The sequence below is a fragment of the Oncorhynchus masou genome, chromosome 2 (assembly GCF_036934945.1).
Source record: "Oncorhynchus masou masou isolate Uvic2021 chromosome 2, UVic_Omas_1.1, whole genome shotgun sequence".
Taxonomy (NCBI): domain Eukaryota; kingdom Metazoa; phylum Chordata; class Actinopteri; order Salmoniformes; family Salmonidae; genus Oncorhynchus; species Oncorhynchus masou.
In genome coordinates this window covers 18,489,508-18,511,083 of record NC_088213.1, presented here as the reverse complement: position 1 = coordinate 18,511,083, position 21,576 = coordinate 18,489,508, and the positions used below count along the sequence as shown (strand labels likewise).

General features: G+C 42.2%; 1 protein-coding gene across 2 annotated transcripts; it reads right to left on the bottom strand.

Moving 5' to 3' along the window:
* Positions 1-9,187: 9,187 nt before the first annotated feature.
* On the bottom strand, positions 9,188-20,296 carry LOC135556202 (BTB/POZ domain-containing protein 1-like). 2 transcript variants are annotated; one of them, XM_064989205.1, is made up of 8 exons: positions 19,729-20,296; positions 18,783-18,939; positions 17,937-18,042; positions 14,514-14,711; positions 13,934-14,126; positions 12,209-12,296; positions 11,688-11,834; positions 9,188-10,881 (listed from the first exon to the last, which is right to left on the bottom strand). In XM_064989205.1, the coding sequence occupies exons 1-8, from the start codon at positions 20,145-20,147 to the stop codon at positions 10,723-10,725; spliced, it is 1,467 nt and encodes a 488-aa protein (XP_064845277.1). In that variant the 5' UTR covers positions 20,148-20,296; the 3' UTR covers positions 9,188-10,722. The 2 variants fall into 2 exon arrangements, with proteins under 2 accessions (XP_064845277.1, XP_064845286.1); XM_064989214.1 differs by having other exon boundaries at positions 13,934-14,063.
* Between the last annotated feature and the right edge of the window lie 1,280 nt (positions 20,297-21,576).

Genomic DNA, 21,576 nt, shown 5'->3' with positions numbered 1-21,576 from the left:
CCTGGTGCAGATCTACAATTTTGTTTCTGGTGTCCTTTGACAACTCTTTGGTCTTGGCCATAGTGGAGTTTGGAGTGTGGCTGTTTTAGGTTGTGGACAGGTGTCTTTTATACTGATAACAAGTTCAAACAGGTGCCATTAATACAGGTAATGAGTGGAGGACAGAGGAGCCTCTTAAAGAAGAAGTTACAGGTCTGTGAGGGCCAGGAATCTTGCTTGTTTGTAGGTGACCAAATACTTATTCTCCACCATAATTTGCAAATAAATTAAGAAAAAATCCTACAATGTGATTTTCTGGATTTTTTTTCTCATTTTGTCTGTCATAGTCCTGGAGTGTCCTGGAGTGGCCTAGCCAGTCTCCAGATCTCAACCCCATAGAAAATATTTGGAGGGAGTTGAAAGTCCGTGTTGCCCAGCAACAGCCCCAAAACATCACTGCACTAGAGGAGATCTGCATGGAGGAATGGGCCAAAATACCAGCAACAGTGTGTGAAAACCTTGTGAAGACTTACAGAAAACGTTTGACCTCTGTCATTGCCAACAAAGGGTATATAACAAAGTATTGAGATAAACTTTTGTTATTGACCAAATACTTATTTTCCAACATAATTTGCAAATAAATTCATTAAAAATCCTACAATGTGATTTTCTGGATTTTTTTTCCCTCATTTTGTCTGTCATAGTTGAAGTGTACCTATGATGAAAATTACAGGCCTCTCGTCTTTTTAAGTGGGAGAACTTGCACAATTGGTGGCTAACTAAAAACTTTTTTGCCCCACTGTATGTGCATGAGAATGGCACTGACTCCATTCCAGCCAAGGTTCAAATGACTGGCAGGGCAAGCAATAGCCCATTTCTCTCACTAAAGAACAGAGATGGAGAAGTGAAGTGTGAGAGAGTAGGAAAGATACAAATTAAACCTGTGGTTTCTTATTTGTTCAAAAATCAAAGCATTTTTTTCAGAAACAGGCACTTGTTATTTTGTGTGAAGATGCAGTCTTGTTTTGATTGAAAGGAGAACATTTGTGATAGGCCTACTTTTATTTATGTTTAGGCTGCATATTTATTTTACCTCATGTTTAATGTGTCTGCATTGAAAATGTGCAATAAATATTGTTGAAATGTTATTGAAATGTAGTACTTTATTTATTAGCTATAAAGCTATAAGAACTACATATGCCCCCAAATCATAGCGCACGGTAGACATTTTAATGGTTTGGACCTTTGGGGGGAGAAAATGTTAGTCACAGGACCTCTTTGAATTCTAATGGTGTTCCCCTGCCCTATAGGGTTCTGGTCAATAGTTGGCTTAGTGCACTATATAGGGAATAGGTTGTCATTTCGTGATGGAAATAAAGGCCATGGGTTAAGCTATGTAGGGAACCCCTCAGTCCCCGTCTGGAGCTCCAAACATGAAAGGCTACTTTCATCTTTCAGAGCACAAATTCATTGTCTGACCCCTTTTGGCTTCTCTGACACTCCATCCTTACCCATCGTCCTTACAAGCCTATTTAGCCAGCGCTAACATCCAAGCATAGCACATGAATCATCACTCAGTGTGACTTTTATGTCTGTTTCCAGCTACCCGTGCTCCTCAGCTCATTGTTTTCTCTGCACAGGAGACAGGTTACTCATGACTTCAATTGCCCAGAACCTTGTTCTTGATGTGGCTGTGTCGCAGTGTGGAGGTGATTACTGCTTTACAGCAACGGCAGTATGGCTCCGCGGTGACCCATTTCTCAGGCCGATAAGCGTGTATGATTAGGAAACTTTCCGAGGTGCAGCATCATTCTGGGTGCGAGTCGCAAATCCACTTCTACTGAGACGTCTCAGCCCATATAGGGAGGGAAGAAGGGGAAAGACGTTTCCTTTTGATGGACCTCCCTGTCTTTCCGGAATAATAACAAAAGTGTAGAACAGTGTGATATCAGAGAAGATTGGTTTCTGTTGCAAAAGTGAAAACCACTATATAGTTCAGAATCTGACTGATCGCATCAGTTCTTTCTGTGTACTGACACCTTATGTACCAATCTGTTGCAGACTACCTGACAGCTAGTATGATGAATAGCTTAATTTGACCTCACACACTCTTAAAACAGTAAAACACTAAAAAACACTCTATTTGGATTTGATAAAGGTGTGATAGCCTTGTGCAGGGCTTTCTCCTATAGAGCTAAATAAAAAAATATGGAATGGTCTGCCGATCTATGTGACAGATTCAGATTCGGTCTCAACCTTTAAAGGGATACTTCAGGATTTTGGCAATTAATCCCTTTATGTATACTTAACAAAAATATAGATGCAACATGTAAAGTGTTGGCACCATGTTTCATGAGCTGAAATAAAAGACCCCAGATATTTTCCATACTCACCGAAAGCTTATTTCTCTCAAATGTTGTGCCACATTTGTTTACATATCTGTTAGTGAGCATTTCTCCTTTGCCAAGATAATCAATTCACCTGACAACTGTGGCATATCAAAGGCTGATTAAACAGCATGCTCATTACACAGGTGCACCTTGTGCTGGGGACAATAAAAGGCCACTCTAAAATGTATAATTGTGTCACACAACACATTGCCACAAATGTTCCAAGTTTTGAGGGAGTGTGCAATTGGTATGCTGACTGCAGAAATGTCCACCAGAGCTGTTGCCAGAGAATTGAATGTTAATTTCTCTACCATAAGCTGTTTCCAATGTCGTTTTAGAGAATTTGGCAGTACGTCCAACCGGCCTCACAACCACAGACACATGTAGCCACACCAGCCCAGGACATCCACATCCCTCTTCTTCACCTTCAAGATCGCCTGAGACGAGTCACCCAGACAACTAATGAAACGGTTTGTTTGTACAACTGAGGTATTTCGGCACAAATTGTCAGAAACCATCTCAGGGAAGGTCATCTGCATGCTCGCTGTCCTCACCAGGGTCTTGACCTGACTGCATAACTGACTTCAGTGGGCAAATGCTCACCTTCGGTGGCCACTGGCGCGCTGGAGAAGTGTGCTCTTCATGGATGAATCCCGGTTTCAGCTGTACCAGTCAGATGGCAGACAGTGTGTATGATGTCGTGTGTGTGAGCGGTTTGCTGATGTCAACGTTGTGAACAGAATGCCCCATGGTTGCAGTAGGGTTATGGTATGGTATGGGCAGGCATAAGCTACGACAAAGAAATCAATTGCATTTTATCAATGGCAATTTGAATGCACAGAGATGCCATGACGAGATCCTGAGGCACATTGTTGTGCCATTCATCCACAACCATAACCTTATGCTTCAGCATGATAATGCATGGCCCCATGTCAGGAAGATCTGTACACAATTCCTGGAAGCTGAAAATGTCTCAGTTCTTTCATGTCCTGCATACTCAGCAGACATGTCACCTATAGAGCATGTTTGGGATGCTCTGGATCGATGTGTAGGACAGCGCATTCCAGTTCCTGCCAAGATCCAGCAATTTTGCACAGCCATTGAAGAGAAGAGGGACAACATTCCACAGGCCACAATCAACAGCCTGATCAACTCTATGTGAAGGTGATGTGTTGGGCTGCACAAGGTAAATGGTGTCACACCAGATACTGACTGCTTTTCTGATCCACGTCCCTACCTTATTGTTAAGGTATCTGTGCCCAACAGATGCATATCTCTATTCCCAGTCATGTGAAATCCATAGATTAGGGCCTAATTTATTTATTTAAATTGACTGATTTTCTTATATGAACTCTTAGAAAATGTTTCATGTTGCGTTTATATTTTCTTTCAGTAGACTTCCCCAGAGTCAGATGAACTCATGGATACCATTTATGTCTCTGCATCCAGTATGAAGAAAGATAGAAATAGTTTTGTGACCCAATGCTAACCAGTGTTAGCGCAATGACTGGAAGTCTATGGGAAACACTAGTTAGTAACTTCCTTCAACCTGCTTGCAGAGATATAAAAATGAGTTCATATGACTATGAGGAAGTAGATGAAGGGCTTCATTGCCAAAATCCTGAAGTATCCCTTTAATTCTTTACTGAAGACTAATCTCTTCAGTAGGTCCTATGATTGAGTGTAGTCTGGCCCAGGGGTCTGAAGCATGAACCACCCTTGCTGTCTCTGCCTGGTAGGCTCACCTCTCTCCACTGGGATTCTCTGCCTCTGACCCTATTACGGGGGCTGAATCACTGGCTTGCTCACGTTCTCCCATGCCATCCTTAGGAGGGGTGCATCATGTCTAGCCAGGCTTTTTTCGCTATACTTGACCTAAGTGAGTCAGTGACTTGATCTCTCTTCCTGTCCTCAGGCTTGTGCAGTGGGGGAGATCTTTGTAGGCTATACTCGGCCTTGTCTCAGGGTAGTAAGTTAGTGGTCTGTTGATATCCGTTTGGTGGTGTGGGGGCTGTGCTTTGGCATCGTGGGTGGGGTTATATCCTGCCTGGTTGGCCCTGTCCATGGGTAACTTTGGATGGGGCCACAGCGTTCCCCGACCCACCCTGTCTCAGTCCCCAGTATCTTTGCTTCAGTAGTCTATGTGCCGAGGGGCTAGGGCCAGTCTGTTCTATCTGGTGTAATTCTGCTGTTTTATCTGGTGTCCTGTGTGATCTTAGGTATGCTAAATCTAATCCCCCTCCCTCCCTCTCTCTCTCTCTCCCTCTCTCTTTCTCTCTCTGTCCCTCCCTCCCTCTCGGAGGTCCTGAGCCCAAACACCATGCCTCAGGACTACCTGGCCTGATGACTCCTGGCTGTCTCCAGTCCAGCTGGTCATGCTGCTGATCCAGTTTGTGCTGTTCTGCCTGCAGCTATGGAATCCTAACCTGTTCACTGGTCGTGCTACCTTGTCCCGGACCTGCTGTTTCGACTTTCTCTCGTCTCTCTCTCTCTCTACCGCATATGCTGTCTCGGCCTTTGAATGCTTGGCTATGAAAAGCTAACTGACATTTACTACTGAGGTGTTGACCTGTTGAACCCTCTATAACCACTGTGATTATTATTTGACCCTGCTGGTCATCTATATGGACGTTTGAATATCTTAAAGAATGATCCAGCCTTAATGGCCAAGGACTCTTATAATCTTCACCCAGCACAGCCAAAACAGGACTGGCCACCCCACAGCCTGGTTCCGCTCTAGGTTTCTTCCTAGGTTCCAGCCTTTCTAGGGAGTTCTTCCTAGCCACCGTGCTTCAATATCTGCATTGCTTGCTCTCTGGGGTTTTAGGGTGGGTTTCTGTACAAGCACTGTGTGAAAACTGCTGATACATATAAATACATTTGATTGATTGATTGATTGATTGGTTGGTTCAGGTGTATCATTCAAGTCCCCCACATACGCAAGGTAAGTAGTTTTGTAAGTTATGAGACTCTGCTATCTCTCTCTGAGATGTCCTCCTTTTCTTCACAGTCTGACTTTCCATTCCAGCGTCCTCTTCTCTCGCTCACGTATGAATCAACTGGAGCTTTCAAATCCCCCTCAGTGAATCCTTGGAGGCAGATAAGCATTTGAAGGAAGAAAAAGGCCAGGGATGTGGAGAGCTGTGCTGAATTCTACAGAGCTATAGCGAATATGCTGGAGACACACACTCACTCACTCATGCATGCATGCACATGCTCACACAGACACACAGGTGGAATTAGATCCCCCCCCCCCCCCAAGCCAGACTGAGATCTGAGTCTGTGGGTACCTCAGGTTATCACCTACCAGCAGCACAGGGGTAGTTGGAGCTATCGCTCATGCTCCCAGAGAGGGGAAGTACTCAAGACAAGTCGAACAAGGCAAACTTGGGCTGAGCATGAAAACAATAACTAAGGCGGATAAGTTTTGAAGAATTAAACTTTGGAGAAAGTAACGTTATGTGACGTTATCTGGAGGGATGGATTACAAAGTTGCTAAACAAGATAGGAGTAGTGTAATATGGTAATTTAGCAGATGATGCTATTCAAAGTGATTTACAGTTGACACATGGTATTCAGTACAGTATTTGTATGGCAGCTGCCTGTTGGCATTGCTTGGAGATACGTAGGAATGGGGAAATCTAATCCTCAGGGTCTGAAGTACTGCTGTTTTTCTGACTTATTCATGTCACTGATTGGCCAGAGAGTTTTCTCACCTGGGACATGTTCAGAAGGAAAACATGGTTGAACGTTTCAGATAGAAATTTCATGAATAAGAGACAAAATGATTCATTATTCTACATGTCAGAGTCAGGCATGTTTGTTCTACAGTATATATTTCTACCCGAACGTTATGCCCCTGATGTCCCAGGTCTCTGATGCAATGGAAAGGGTGAACACCAGCAATGCTGGTGACTGCGACATCTAAATTAGTGTACCCCTGGCTTATGTGATAACCTACCATACCTTTAGGCTCAACTCTATTTCCCTCCTACCGGCAAGTTGTAAAGATCCCATCCTCTTTTGTTCTGTCCAGTCTCACAGTCCCAAAGGAGGCGCGAAGACACTGTGCCTTCTGAAGCAATTCACAGCAAAACCGCAGTGCAGAAAAACCATTTACCTTTGGAAAATAAGACGCCGCTGGTCCACAGAGCAGAAACTGCTTGAGCAATCCCCCCTGATCTCAGCCCCAGAAAAATAAGTCAAGACGATTCTGCTCGACAAGAAGATCCATAGCAGGTAAATAATAATGTGAGAAAAGGGCGAGGAGAATGCCAGCCAGGAAGTCCCCATGTGTCCATGTACAGAGAGGGGCTTTAGACCTTACACACTCCAACAGGTCGGGATTTAACTCATCCTGTCTGTGAGTGGCACAGTATTACAGGCTTTTGGGCCTGGAGAGAGAAACATGATTGAGCCTCACTCACAGCGAGAGACATCAAGTCTTTAAATATTTCAATAGCTGTTTAGTGAAAACGGACCTTGGCTTTGGATTCCATGTGTATCTCAGTCAGAATACACTGTCTCCCTGGGATCTAATAGTCTTACCGCAAGATGCCACCAAATATGAAAACCAATATCCACCTGGGTCTTTACTGGCCTCTGTAAGCAATGTCAGCTTATGGAAATATCAATGGGGGGGGGGGGGAGACGACATGCAGAGATCAATGCATTTAATTTACAAATGTCCTGGATATATTCTGTATCTGGATATGGCTCAGTTATGGATAGCCAATATTCTCTACTAATATTCTAATTTGGATGGCTGAGAATTTGGTAATAAAAGGAATACGAAGAATAATTACCTCATGCATAATCATCTTTCAAACCATAGGTGGTTTTTATGGTCTGTGCAAACAAAAGGTCAGAAATACCCATACATAACTTCTTACATTTGGTTATTGCTTTTAATAGTCTTTGAAGACTCATCCCAAACCCCTAATGTGCACACATCTGTTTCAAAACAGCTAATCAGGGAATCACTGTTCAACCAAAGTGCTAACTTATTCAGAGATAGCACACTGAATATTCATTAAGAAGAACACAAGTTGGTTGGCTTTTGATAGTTTCATCATTTTGATCAAAAAAGCAATAGTGTCTATGGATATTTGTCTTCAATAGGTATACTGCTACTTACCTCTCTGCTACTGTCCATGTAGTGTGACTATTTGTTTGTAAAATATTGATATTGATATTTCATAGGTCTGCTATTCAACAATAGCTGTCTGGAATAAGTCTACTATAACTGTTACTTATCTGCCTTATTCAAGAGCTATGTTGTATTTAGATGTTTGTAAGAGACAGTAAGATGTTCTGAGAATTCAGATTAATTATTCGCCTACCTCCTCATGCCTTTTGCACACAATGTATATAGACTCTTTTTTTTCTACTGTGTTATTGACCTGTTTATTGTTTACTCCATGTGTAACTCTGTGTTGTCTGTTCACACTGCTATGCTTTATCTTGGACAGGTCGCAGTTGTAAATGAGAACTTGTTCTCAACTAGCCTACCTGGTTAAATAAAGGTGAAATAAAAATTCAGCATGGTGGAATGGGAACATTTCATCACCAACCTTTCAAACCCAGCCCCAAGTATGATTCTGGAAAATATTGCCAATTTTTACACCATTTGGCAAATTGTTTTTCACAAAATGTATTTTGCACAAAATATATCTATTTCAACAAGATTATTTCCTGAGCTTGACAATTGAACACATATTTCTTCCCAGTAAAGTATGCCTAATGTGGGAGTGATGTAACTTTTCTTCTCACAGGCCAATGTCCTTGCCGGAGCGGCATTCCGCATTTAACAACAACCAAAAACAGCCACTGCATATCTTTGACAGTCTAGCAAGCAGCCAAAGCAATTCAGCATATGAAACTAAAAAACAAGCATATCCCTTTCTCTCTCCTCCATTACCTACAAGGCAGGCCAACTTGATGTATATTACCTTTGATATTGTAGAAAATCAAATAAGTGGACATTTGAAAAACCATATTTCCATAGCATGGACAAGAGAGACCAGGGGTGGTTGGTTTTAGATCTGGAACTCATGCAGATACAAAGCTATTTAAAAGTATGCCTAGAAGCACAACACTTGATTCAGCTAATCAACTATTAATCAAAGCCTTGGTTGGTTGAATCAAGTATTAATGCTGGGATGGAACAAAAGCCTGCAGCACAGCGAGTGTGTTCAGGGTCCCTATGAACTGGTTTGAAGATAGGTTGGAGCAGGTGTTGTTGGAGAGCCATTGATTTAACTTGGAGCTCCACCTACAGGAACTATTATAGTATTACAACTACTTGTTACGTTGCCATTCCCCCCCATCTTTCTGTATAGTCCTACATTATGTATGAGAGCATTTAATCTGTGATGTATTGTTGAACTGTTTCCCAGATTATGGGTGTGTTTGAGAGCATTAAATCTGTGATGTATTGTTGAACTGTTTCCCAGATTATGGGTGTGTTTGAGAGCATTAAATCTGTGATGTATTGTTGAACTGTTTCCCAGATTATGGGTGTGTTTGAGAGCATTAAATCTGTGATGTATTGTTGAACTGTTTCCCAGATTATGGGTGTGTTTGAGAGCATTGAAAATCATTAAATCTGTGATGTATTGTTGAACTGTTTCCCAGATTATGGGTGTGTTTGAGAGCATTAAATCTGTGATGTATTGTTGAACTGTTTCCCAGATTATGGGTGTGTTTGAGAGCATTAAATCTGTGATGCATTGTTGAACAACTTCACAGATCCCAGACAGTAGCTTTAATGACACACTACACTGAATCATTTCAGAAGGTATCAGACAAATACATCATTGGTGTCAACATACTTTATTGCAGAGAGATAAAAATATACATTTCCACTTGTTTCAGCAATTAACAGTCACAATTTTATCCTGTCTTACTCTTAGGTGACATGCTAAGGAAACAAATTAAAGCATGTAACATACATTGGCAAACTTTAACATACGCACAAATACTCAGACGTCACTAGTTAAGATTTTATTTGCCCATGAAAAACCCCACCTGGAAATATAATCAATGAAGGTTAAGCACGAAAACAGTGGAACTTTTACCATTCAAACTACGAAATGACATTGATCGAACAGTGAAGGGCACTCTGCGATTTTACACTACATGGGGTGTATTCATAAGTGCACACCATAGCTAAACGTTTTGCAATGAAAACGAGTTTCTTCAGGTAGTCCCTTCCCGTTTCAGTGTCTAGTGAATACACTCCAGACAACAGCACTGTAGTGGGTGATTCCCTGATGAAGGTACGGACCACAGAAAGCCAGTAGTAGAATATAGAACATTTCCAACTGTGTCATTGTCTACCATCACCCAGATTCCAGCCAGTCCACAGTCCTATTATACATCTCTACATGTAACAATCCTTTTTGAGTTACAGTTCTATTATGTCAAATGTCTCACACAGTGGAGGCTGGTGGGAGGAGCTATAGGAGGACAGGCTCATTGTAATGGCTGGAATGGAATAAATTTAACGGTATCAAAAATATGGAAACCACATTGACTCCTTACCATTTATTCCATTCCAGCCATTACAATGAGCCTGTCCTCCTATAGTTCCTCCCACCAGCATCCACTGGTCTCGCACACATCCAAGTTCACAAACCAGCAGACTAGACTGACACTACTCCACTCATTTTGGCTTCCAAAAGTCTTTGTATCCATTCCTGAACAGCAGAAGGCACAATCCCTCTCGCCTGGGTGTCGGTCTGTTTCTGCCCTTTTGCCAACTCCTTCTGGAATCGTCTTGGACAACGACAGAAATGGACTCAGCCAGAGCACAAACAGATCTGGGACCAGGCTACAATCCTTCCTGAAGTGCGCCATTCCATTCCACTCTCAGGCTTACCCAACCTCATAGGTAGTTCTCATTAGAGCACACCATAGCAAAACATTTTGTAACAGAAAACAAGTGCTTCTTATTGGACAAGCTCAGGTAGTACCTCCCAGTCGCACGCCGTTTCCTCCATTCTATGCCTACAGAACATGGCCCCCTGGTTTAGGTGTGGTAGATGGTGTCTACCTGATCCAGGGCATTGTTCAGCAGGGAACGACATTGCGGAACGTTCAGAAAGAAATACATTACCTAGAAAAAACATGCCGCAATGAGTCATCACGTCATCTCTATTCATGACGTTTCTAGCTGCAACAAGTTTGCCTACTGAACACAACCCAGTCGTGTTTACTAGGGATCCATGTTTAATAGTACAAGCAACAGAATTTTTTTTTTAGTGCTGCATTGGAAACCAAAATGCAAAAATGTTTCATGGACGAGTCCGGGTCCATGGTTCTACAGGACCCAGGTGTGGTGAGGAGTTGTCTAGGTGTAGTAGATGATCTCTGGGATCTGTCCGTCCTCCACTGACGTGCCGTTGTTGTTCCCAGGAGAGCTGAAAAAGAAAAAGGTGGTCTTGGTCCCCGTGGCGGACTCCTGGCTCACTTTCTTTAACCCTTTAGTGCCGTAGTGAGAGTCCGGGCCCTACAGGAGACCAGTGGATTGTTAGCATAGAGAAATGATGCACAAAACGCAGTTTTCGCTACGTACTGAAATGATCCACCTTGAAAGCTTGACATAAAACATTCCTAAAAAATTGTAACAGTGAACTAATGGACACAATACAAAAATAACTGTTTGTAGTTTTGTTTTGTGTGAACAATCCCTTTAAGATGCGCTGACGATTAAAATGTTGATACAAAGTCTCAACTGTGGTCACACAGGGTTGATGATCTAGTAGAATACAGACCAAAACTAGTTTGCATCAACATTTGATTCAAGTCTATAATAACCATGCTGCTGTTAGCAGCAGAGGCAAAGTTCAAACTCAGAAAAATAAAAGACAATAGCCTATTTGTTTGTAAACATGCACTTGAGTTCTGTCGTTACGGGGTGAGCGTACCTTTAAGGTTGCACAAGCGGTGAGTTCTGTCGTTACGGGGTGAGCGTACCTTTAAGGTTGCACAAGCGGTGAGTTCTGTCGTTACGGGGTGAGCGTACCTTTAAGGTTGCACAAGCGGTGAGTTCTGTCGTTACGGGGTGAGCGTACCTTTAAGGTTGCACAAGCGGTGAGTTCTGTCGTTCGTGAGCGTACCTTTAAGGTTGCACAAGCGGTGAGTTCTGTCGTTACGGCGTGAGCGTACCTTTAAGGTTGCACAAGCGGTGAGTTCTGTCGTTACGGCGTGAGCGTACCTTTAAGGTTGCACAAGCGGTGAGTTCTGTCGTTACGGGGTGAGCGTACCTTTAAGGTTGCACAAGCGGTGAGTTCTGTCGTTACAGGGTGAGCGTACCTTTAAGGTTGCACAAGCGGTGTAGCTAACGTTGGGTAAAATCTCCACCGGCTCCTTGAACATGACTCTGAACGTGTTGGCTGTTCCGTCACAGCTGAAGCCCGTGTCGTTTGTTGCTAGCGTTAGGCTTTTGTCACTCTCAATAATCTGAAAAAAATGGATACAATTATTGTCTATTACTGTTTGCACTATAGTTTTAAAAAATTAAAAAGGTTTTCTGAACAAATTCACTATAATGGCCTGGATCATGTTCAGTTGGCACCAAACAGGGGACAAAAACATTTTGAAACAGAAGGTACTACCTGGCCTTGTCTAATAACCCAGGTTTTTGGTTTTCCATTGCAAAACGTTTTGTTACTATGTGCCCTACTCGACACTACCCTGGTAACCAGATCTCTTCGTGCTTCATACGCAGTAAGAAACATTGGAGAAGTTATCGTGTGACTGAAGCACTAACAGGACACATTTGATCTGGCTACCAGGCTGATAACATTATTAGCTCATCATTATTAAATGCTTACCTGTATATTAACCTGATAGTCCGTAGGTCCGTGGATCGAGCCATACAGTCCGAAACCCACCACTGATATTCTTCTATTTACATTAAATCTACAGGAGATGGAAATTACAAGATACCTTTAGAAACCTCAAACGAATGAACACAGGCTTTATTAAAACACATGCAATAGAAACTCCACCAATGGGAGACGAACACTGCCTTTATTAATACACATGCAATCGTCTCTGCCGATGGGGGTGTGGTGAAGAGGTATGAGGCTGGAGAAAGACCATCGCTCAAATTCACCTGGCTGACTCCTTTAACAACACACATTGCAATAGAAGAACAACCATCTCAAACTTTTCTGGGGGTGTTGATTTGCATTGAAATGTTCCACCACTGTAAGACAGTGATGTGGCTGGTTTTTTATGGCTCTGCCAGAAGCAACCCCCCTCCAAAAATATGTTGAACCGGCTTATTATTTTGACATTTAATAGACACTCTTATCCAGAGTAATCAGGGTTAAGTGCCTTGCTCAAGGGCACATTGACAGAACCTTGTCGGCTTTGGGTTTCAAAACAGCAACCTTTCTTACTGGCCCAACGCTCTAACCACTAGGGCACCTGCTGGTTACTGGCCCAACACTAACCACTAGGCTACCTGCTGGTTACTGGCCCAACGCTCTAACCACTAGGCTACCTGCTGGTTACTGGTCCAATGCTCTAACCACTAGGCTACCTGCTGGTTACTGGCCCAACGCTCTAACCACTAGGGCACCTGCTGGTTACTGGCCCAACACTCTAACCACTAGGCTACCTGCTGGTTGCTCTAACCACTGGCTACCTGCTGGTTACTGGCCCAACACTCTAACCACTAGGCTACCTGCTGGTTACTGGCCCAACGCTCTAACCACTAAGCTACCTGCTGGTTACTGGCCCAACGCTCTAACCACTAGACTACCTGCTGGTTACTGGCCCAACGCTCTAACCACTAGGGCACCTGCTGGTTACTGGCCCAACACTCTAACCACTAGGCTACCTGCTGGTTACTGGCCCAACACTCTAACCACTAGGCTACCTGCTGGTTACTGGCCCAACGCTCTAACCACTACCTGGGCTACCTGTTACTGGTTAACCACTGGCCCAACGCTCTAACCACTAGACTACCTGCTGGTTACTGGCCCAACGCTCTAACCACTAGGCTACCTGCTGGTTACTGGCCCAACACTCTAACCACTAGGCTACCTGCTGGTTACTGGCCCTGCTCTAACCACTAGGCTACCTGCTGGTTACTGGCCCAACGCTCTAACCACTAGGCTACCTGCTGGTTACTGGCCCAACGCTCTAACCACTAGGCTACCTGCTGGTTACTGGCCCAATGCTCTAACCACTAGGCTACCTGCTGGTTACTGGCCCAACGCTCTAACCACTAGGCTACCTGCTGGTTACTGGCCCAACACTCTAACCACTAGGCTACCTGCCGCTCATAAGTGTTTCTCTCCACCGAGGTCTGTAGAAAAAGGCTTATAGGTTATGGAAGGACAAACCAGTGTTGTAATGAGGCTGCATTTGACACACCATCATCTGAATTAGAATTAAAAGTTTATATTTTTCCGTCTGAATAATTTGCATGTCCAAAAAACAAATACGAGCAAAATAAAAGTAATTTCTTTCTAGTCATTGTAATTGTATAGTGTGGGGCCGGTAGGACATTGTCACGGTGTAGACAAGCAGGTACACAGTCTCACCTGATCCTGTCACTGGTGCCACTGTATCCCCAGCGACTTTCAACCTGCTGGAACCTACTAATGCTGCCCTCCTTTCCTCGGAGGCAGCAACGGGGCCTGTCAATGTAGTCTACCCGCGGCTTGGGGTTTACTGTAAAGTGTAAAAACAGATTTACCACCTCCCGATCGAACAATATTCCAGACTGGGCAGGCCCTGTTGCACAAGAAAGAATATCAAACTGGTTTCAGACTGGGCAGGCCCTGTTGCACAATAATTAATATCAAACTGGTTTCTAGGGCTGGGTTCATTGGACAGCAGAAACACAAACACATTTATAAAATGATTATACACCGTTATGTTCAAAATTAATTCTAGGTTACAAGTATGTTCAAGTATTTACATTTTACAAAACTGAGCTTGATGAAAAGCAGTGCTTACTCGTATTAAAAAGTAATAACATTTAGGATATGTGAAATCTGACAAAGCAGAGTCCTAACTTATTTAGCATTTTAAACTACAACTTTAGATAATGTGTGTGTTTGTCTTTCTGTTTATGTGCATCTGTCTCTGTGTGTATGTCTCAGACAGAGAGATGCCCACCCGCAGCAAACTCCTCCACAGTCATGAGTGGGAAGCGGATGAGGGTTAGGGCCTTGCCCAGAACCTTCTGTTTGTTCTCAGAGGTGAGGGGAAGCTGTTGCCTGTAACACTCGGCATCCGCCCAGCGCACCACCGCACCAAATAGACGGTTTTCGCGAATCCCCAGGGTGTCTCTCTCCAACACTGCACACAGCGTATCTAAAAACACAGGCTCAGTGTTAGGTCTAGTCTACACAGTATGACAAAAAGGGAAGGGGTTAGGGTCAAAGGTTCAACTCAATTGCCTCCAGAATGCACCCAGAAACCAACATACACTTAAAGCAGTCCATTTCTTCCACTACCCCTATGATGGGGATCCTAATAAAATACTGATGGAGTCTATTAAAATGTAACATGTTTCAAGTTAAACTGTAGTTAGTTTGTATCCTGTTTGCTGAAAGATTACTGTGAGGACTAATGGAGTTTAGGCCATGAAACTGTGTGTACGCTCATTTAGAAACCATGACCTAATGAGCAGGGTCAGGCCAAGAACAGAAGATAGATGGGGTGTGATTCTGACATCTGGCTAAACAAAGAGGAGCATGGACATTCCACAGGGGAAAGGAGGGATACTCATTGGGGTCACAAAATGTATAGCTGGGGAGGTGACACCTACAAGGGAAGAAGATAAAATGTGTTGTGAGCTTTCTAATTGTAAGCACTCAGCTGACTGTATCCTTGTTATTAAACACATGACACTTCTATTGAGCTTTTGGTCTCAATTCCTTATTGCAAAGAGGTTGCAATGGCATTTTCCTTTTTAACAACACCATAAGTCTATTGGCGGTTCCACTGCATATCATTGGGATATGTTCCTGTATATCATTGGGATATGTCCCTGTATATCATCCCCTGTATATCATTGGGATATGTCCCTGTATATCATTGGGATATGTTCCTGTATATCATTGGGATATGTTCCTGTATATCATTGGGATATGTTCCTGTATATCATCCACTGTATATCATTGGGATATGTCCCTGTATATCATTGGGATATGTCCCTGTATATCATCCCCTGTATATCATTGGGATATGTTCCTGTATATCATTGGGATATGTTCCTGTATATCATTGGGATATGTCCCTGTATATCATTGGGATATGTTCCTGTATATCATTGGGATATGTTCCTGTATATCATTGGGATATGTTCCTGTATATCATCCACTGTATATCATTGGGATATGTTCCTGTATATCATTCCACTGTATATCATTGGGATATGTTCCTGTATATCATTGGGATATGTCCCTGTATATCATCCCCTGTATATCATTGGGATATGTTCCCTGTATATCATTGGGATATGTTCCTGTATATCATGGAATATGTATATCATTGGGATATGTCCCTGTATATCATTGGGATATGTCCCTGTATATCATCCCCTGTATATCATTGGGATATGTTCCTGTATATCATTGGGATATATCTGTATATCACTGTATATCATTGGGATATGTTCCTGTATATCATTGGGATATGTCCCTGTATCATCATTGGGATATGGATATCATTGGGATCCTGTATATCATTGGGATATGTCCCTGTATATCATCCCCTGTATATCATTGGGATATGTTCCTGTATATCATTGGGATATGTCCCTGTATATCACCCCCTGTATATCATTGGGATATGTTCCTGTATATCATTGGGATATGTCCCTGTATATCATCCCCTGTATATCATTGGGATATGTCCCTGTATATCATTGGGATATGTCCCTGTATATCATTGGGATATGTTCCTGTATATCATTGATATGACCCTGTATATCATCCCCTGTATATCATTGGGATATGTCCCTGTATATATCATCCCCTGTATATCATTGGGATATGTCCCTGTATATCATTGGGATATGTTCCTGTATATCATTGGGATATGTTCCTGTATATCATCCACTGTATATCATTGGGATATGTTCCTGTATATCATTGGGATATGTCCCTGTATATCATTGGGATATGTTCCTGTACATCATCCACTGTATATCATTGGGATATGTCCCTGTATATCATCCCCTGTATATCATTGGGATATGTTCCTGTATATCATTGGGATATGTCCCTGTATATCATCCCCTGTATATCATTGGGATATGTTCCTGTATATCATTGGGATATGTCCCTGTATATCATTGGGATATGTCCCTGTATATCATTGGGATATGTCCCTGTATATCATTGGGATATGTCCCTGGATATGTTCCTGTATATCATTGGGATATGTCCCTGTATATCATTGGGATATGTCCCTGTATATCATTGGGATATGTCCCTGTATATCATTGGGATATGTTCCTGTATATCATTGGGATATGTCCCTGTATATCATCCCCTGTATATCATTGGGATATGTTCCTGTATATCATTGGGATATGTCCCTGTATATCATTGGGATATATTCCTGTATATCATTGGGATATGTTCCTGTATATCATTGGGATATGTCCCTGTATATCACCCCCTGTATATCATTGGGATATGTCCCTGTATATCATTGGGATATGTCCCTGTATATCATCCCCTGTATATCATTGGGATATGTCCCTGTATATCATCCCCTGTATATCATTGGGATATGTTCATGTATATCATTGGGATATGTTCCTGTATATCATTGGGATATGTCCCTGTATATCATCCCCTGTATATCATTGGGATATGTCCCTGTATATCATCCCCTGTATATCATTGGGATATGTCCCTGTATATCATTGGGATATGTTCCTGTATATCATTGGGATATGTTCCTGTATATCATTGGGATATGTCCCTGTATATCATCCCCTGTATATCATTGGGATATGTCCCTGTATATCATTGGGATATGTCCCTGTATATCATCCCCTGTATATCATTGGGATATGTTCATGTATATCATTGGGATATGTCCCTGTATATCATTGGGATATGTTCATGTATATCATTGGGATATGTCCCTGTATATCATCCCCTGTATATCATTGGGATATGTTCATGTATATCATTGGGATATGTCCCTGTGTATCATCCCCTGTATATCATTGGGATATGTCCCTGTGTATCATCCCCTGTATATCATTGGGATATGTCCCTGTATATCATTGGGATATGTTCCTGTATATCATCCCCTGTATATCATTGGGATATGTCCCTGTATATCATCCCCTGTATATCATTGGGATATGTCCCTGTGTATCATCCCCTGTATATCATTGGGATATGTCCCTGTGTATCATCCCCTGTATATCATTGGGATATGTCCCTGTATATCATTGGGATATGTCCCTGTATATCATCCCCTGTATATCATTGGGATATGTCCCTGTATATCATCCCCTGTATATCATTGGGATATGTCCCTGTGTGAATAAGAGGCCATACTGATGCATACCCAGGTCAATGTCAGTGAATCCTTCTGCGTTTATGGCATCACCGGTGCTTTTGTCTATTGTTTCCAAACAGAGGCTGGCAAGCTGAGGCTCATCGAATAGTCTGGCCTGCAGAAAGAATGAGCACGGTCCAAGATGACACATCAGCATGAGACACATGGGGAAGTTGTCTGTTCAAGTACCGCCCCACCAATTTGCACTTGATTTGATAAAGGCATAACGTAATATACAACATTCTAGGATCAAACTTGCTCGCTCAACAGAACAAAAACAGGAAACGAGAACACTTGAATATACGTTACATTTTTTAAGATGTTTTGTTTTGGAAGCACATTGGCCTACGCAAATACTTTGGACAGTGGACATGGACAGTGTGGGATGTGACCTGTGTTTAAGTTTATTCTGTAGTACTACCCAAGTCATCTAGGCCTGTGTATTATCTTCAGTCATGGCTTAGTTTTTGGAGTTTTGATTACCCTGTTCTGAACTGTTACCCAAGAGGAATTGGCAGAGATGCCATCTTGACTATTCTTTCTAAGTGATGAACTACAGTAGTCTATTCTATTTAGTGAAGAGCTGGCATATTCTTTAGTACCCACATGAGGGTTTTATGTATTATAGTTAATGCTACTAGTTCTGTATACTACCTGAGTGAGAAGCAGTATTATGTAGAATAGTTTATGCAATAGGAGTAATATTAGCAGCCCTATATGCCTGAGTGAGTAGCAGTATTATGTAGAATAGTTTATGCAATAGGAGTTATATTAGCAACCCTATATACCTGAGTGAGTAGCAGTATTATGTAGAATAGTTTATGCAATAGGAGTAATATTAGCAGCCCTATATACCTGAGTGAGTAGCATGAATGCATTGTCTGCCCTGAGGTGTTTGGTAAGGAACTCCACACACTGAGTCTCTAGAGCAGGAACGGCATATTTCTTCGCGGTGTACAGAGTGGTCATCACCGTCTCTGGTCCTATGTGGACCTCGTCAGAGTACAGGAACCTACACACACACACACACAAAATAGGTGGTCAAATAAGGTGGGATGTACAGGCTTCCAGAACACCAGAATGTCTGTCTTCTAAAACAAAAGCTTGACATTGCATATAGAAGAGAAAAACGTTTCATTTTTTAAAAGAGGTAATTAGGCATAGTAATTAGGAATAGCTCAAGCAGGAGCCTCGTTTGATATCAGTTTCATCAACTCACATCAAATCAAATTGTATTGGTAACATACACGTAATTAGCAGATGTTATTGCAGGTGTCACAAAATGCTTGAGCTTCCAGCTCCAACAGTGCAGAAATATCTAACAAATTACACAACATATACATAAAACACACACCATTCTAAGTAGGAATCAATTAAGACTATATACATATGGACGAGCGATGACAGAGCAGAACGGACTAAGATACAGTAGAATAGTATAGAATACAGTATATACATATCAGATGAGTAATGCAAGATATGTGAACATTATTAAAGTGACTAAGATACAGTAGAATAGTATAGAATACAGTATATACATATGAGATGAGTAATGAAAGATATGTAAACATTATTAAAGTGACTAGTGTTCCATTCTGTAAAGTGGCCAGTGATTTCCAGTCTATGCCTATAGGCAGCAGTCTCTAATGTGTTAATAATACATGAATATTATCATACAGACAATTCAATGTCAGCACTCATAACATAAGGGGAACAATTTAACTAACGTACTGGGGTAACAACACCTCTCTATAAATATATTATATCGCAATGCAGTGCATGGTCGGTCAATAGACGTTACCTTAGCAAGGCTAGGAAGGCTGCAGGTTCCACATCAGGTAACTCTATCTCGGCCGAGGTGGTGGCCATTCCCCCGTTGAACATGGCGTCAAATACTGCACTACCAGCAGCGAGGACGAATTTATGCGCTGGTATCCTCTGCGCCTGTCTACCTTTACCGACAATAAACCTAACGTCACTGAGCAGTTCGTTATTGAAGAGAAACGCGAAGCGCTCTTTTACTGAGCTCTTCGTGGCCTGCCAGTTGTACATAGGCTCCCGGTGAAGGCCACCCGACGGGGGTGAGATTGGTGCTGCAACCACCGGGACTGGCATATTCGAGGCCACTCCAGCATTTCTTCCCGCTCCAGAATGGGCGAAATTTGATGCTCGTCCTTCAAGATTGGACGGTGGACCAATGCCACCACCCCCAGTCGCCATTTCGTACCGTTGTCCTTATTGGCTTTTACGATTGATAACCGTGGAAAATATCAATGACGCATTTTTGCGTTTTATTGCGAATTTTTCACAGACTAATGGGCCAGTGTTTGTTGCTGCTTTCTTTCTCGCTCTCCAGGAATGACGCACACTTCCGCGGTTTACGTCTCTTCCTGTGAATCCTTCTTGTTGTTTTCTTTTAACCCATTAGGTGGCGCTGTTTTCTGGTGTCAAATCAAGCAGACAGCATCGTTGAATAACTTTATTTTGGAATTACCACAAATCTGTCTGGACCATGCATATTAGACACCCGACACGAAACACGACAACACACAGTTGATCATTTCTACACAATCCGAATGTGGCAGAGCAAAACTGCTTTGCAACAAGCCAAGTATTCTTGAATAGTTTATATACTCGTTTTTTTTAGTTAATACTTTCCAGCTAAATTCTGGAAAATTGTCAAATCTTTGAAACAAAGCTCCAACCCCTCATTTAAGTCCAACCCCTCCTTGCCCCCGCGGGTTTTTGACAGCCTCTGGTCCCATACTAGTCAACATGTACATTTGTAGTGCTTTTAATAAGTGCTAGGCTTCAGCTGGCCACCTGCTTGAAAGGATAGTCTCTGAAAGAGGTAGTCCTTTAGTCGCCTCAACAGATTGTAAAGAATAATGCTCTAACAGATTCACATAGTTTATTTTCATTTCAACCATTTGATGTCTGTGATGTACTGAGTGCCTTGCTAAAGATCGATGTAAAATGATTCACTCGACCCCTTCTTATTACAGCTCTCTGTCCATAATCATAATCGCAGGAAGTAGGGATGCTGAGGGTGTTGCAGCTCCCCCTGAAAAATCTGAATATTAAAAACTTGAACTTAATGCAGGCAAAAGTAAATATATGTTGTTCTTTAATTCACTGAAAAAATGTCTCAGATCGGCTACATATTCACTCATTGGATGGCTCTCTCTTCAAGCAGGTTCCCGCCTATAACTATCTGGGCTTTGGATTGATAAAGATGTAACTTTTAAAAACATACTGAGGTTAGTTATAAAGCTAAGATTTAACGTGGGCTTATTTTTTAGAAATAGATCTTGCCTCTCCATGAACAGCAGTATGGTGACACCATTTACCTGATTGCAGCAGCCACTACTCTTAAACCTTTGGATGCCGTCTACCATATCTCCCTTCACTTTATTACAGGTGACAGTTTTAATACTCATCACTCCATCCTTTATCAGAAGGTCATCTAGACCTCACTAGAATCCCGTAGATCACTTCATTACTCCCTTCTTGTTTACCATGCTCTGCTTCACAAGCTTCCAACCTACCTCACTTTCCTGTTGAAATGTACAAATATGAGATACCAAACCCATTTGCAACTCGAGGTCCCACTTGTCTCCACAAAGTTTGGTAAATCTGCCTTTAATTT

Excerpts from the sequence above, each read along its gene's own strand:
- LOC135556202 (XM_064989205.1), bottom strand. The coding sequence starts at position 20,147 with ATGGCGACTGGGGGTGGTGGCATTGGTCCACCGTCCAATCTTGAAGGA. Across the intron at positions 14,712-17,936 it reads ATTCACTGACATTGACCTGG|ATACGCTGTGTGCAGTGTTG; the intron begins GTATGCATCAGT and ends CTGTGTTTTTAG. Across the intron at positions 10,882-11,687 it reads CCGCTTGTGCAACCTTAAAG|GGCCCGGACTCTCACTACGG; the intron begins GTACGCTCACCC and ends GGTCTCCTGTAG.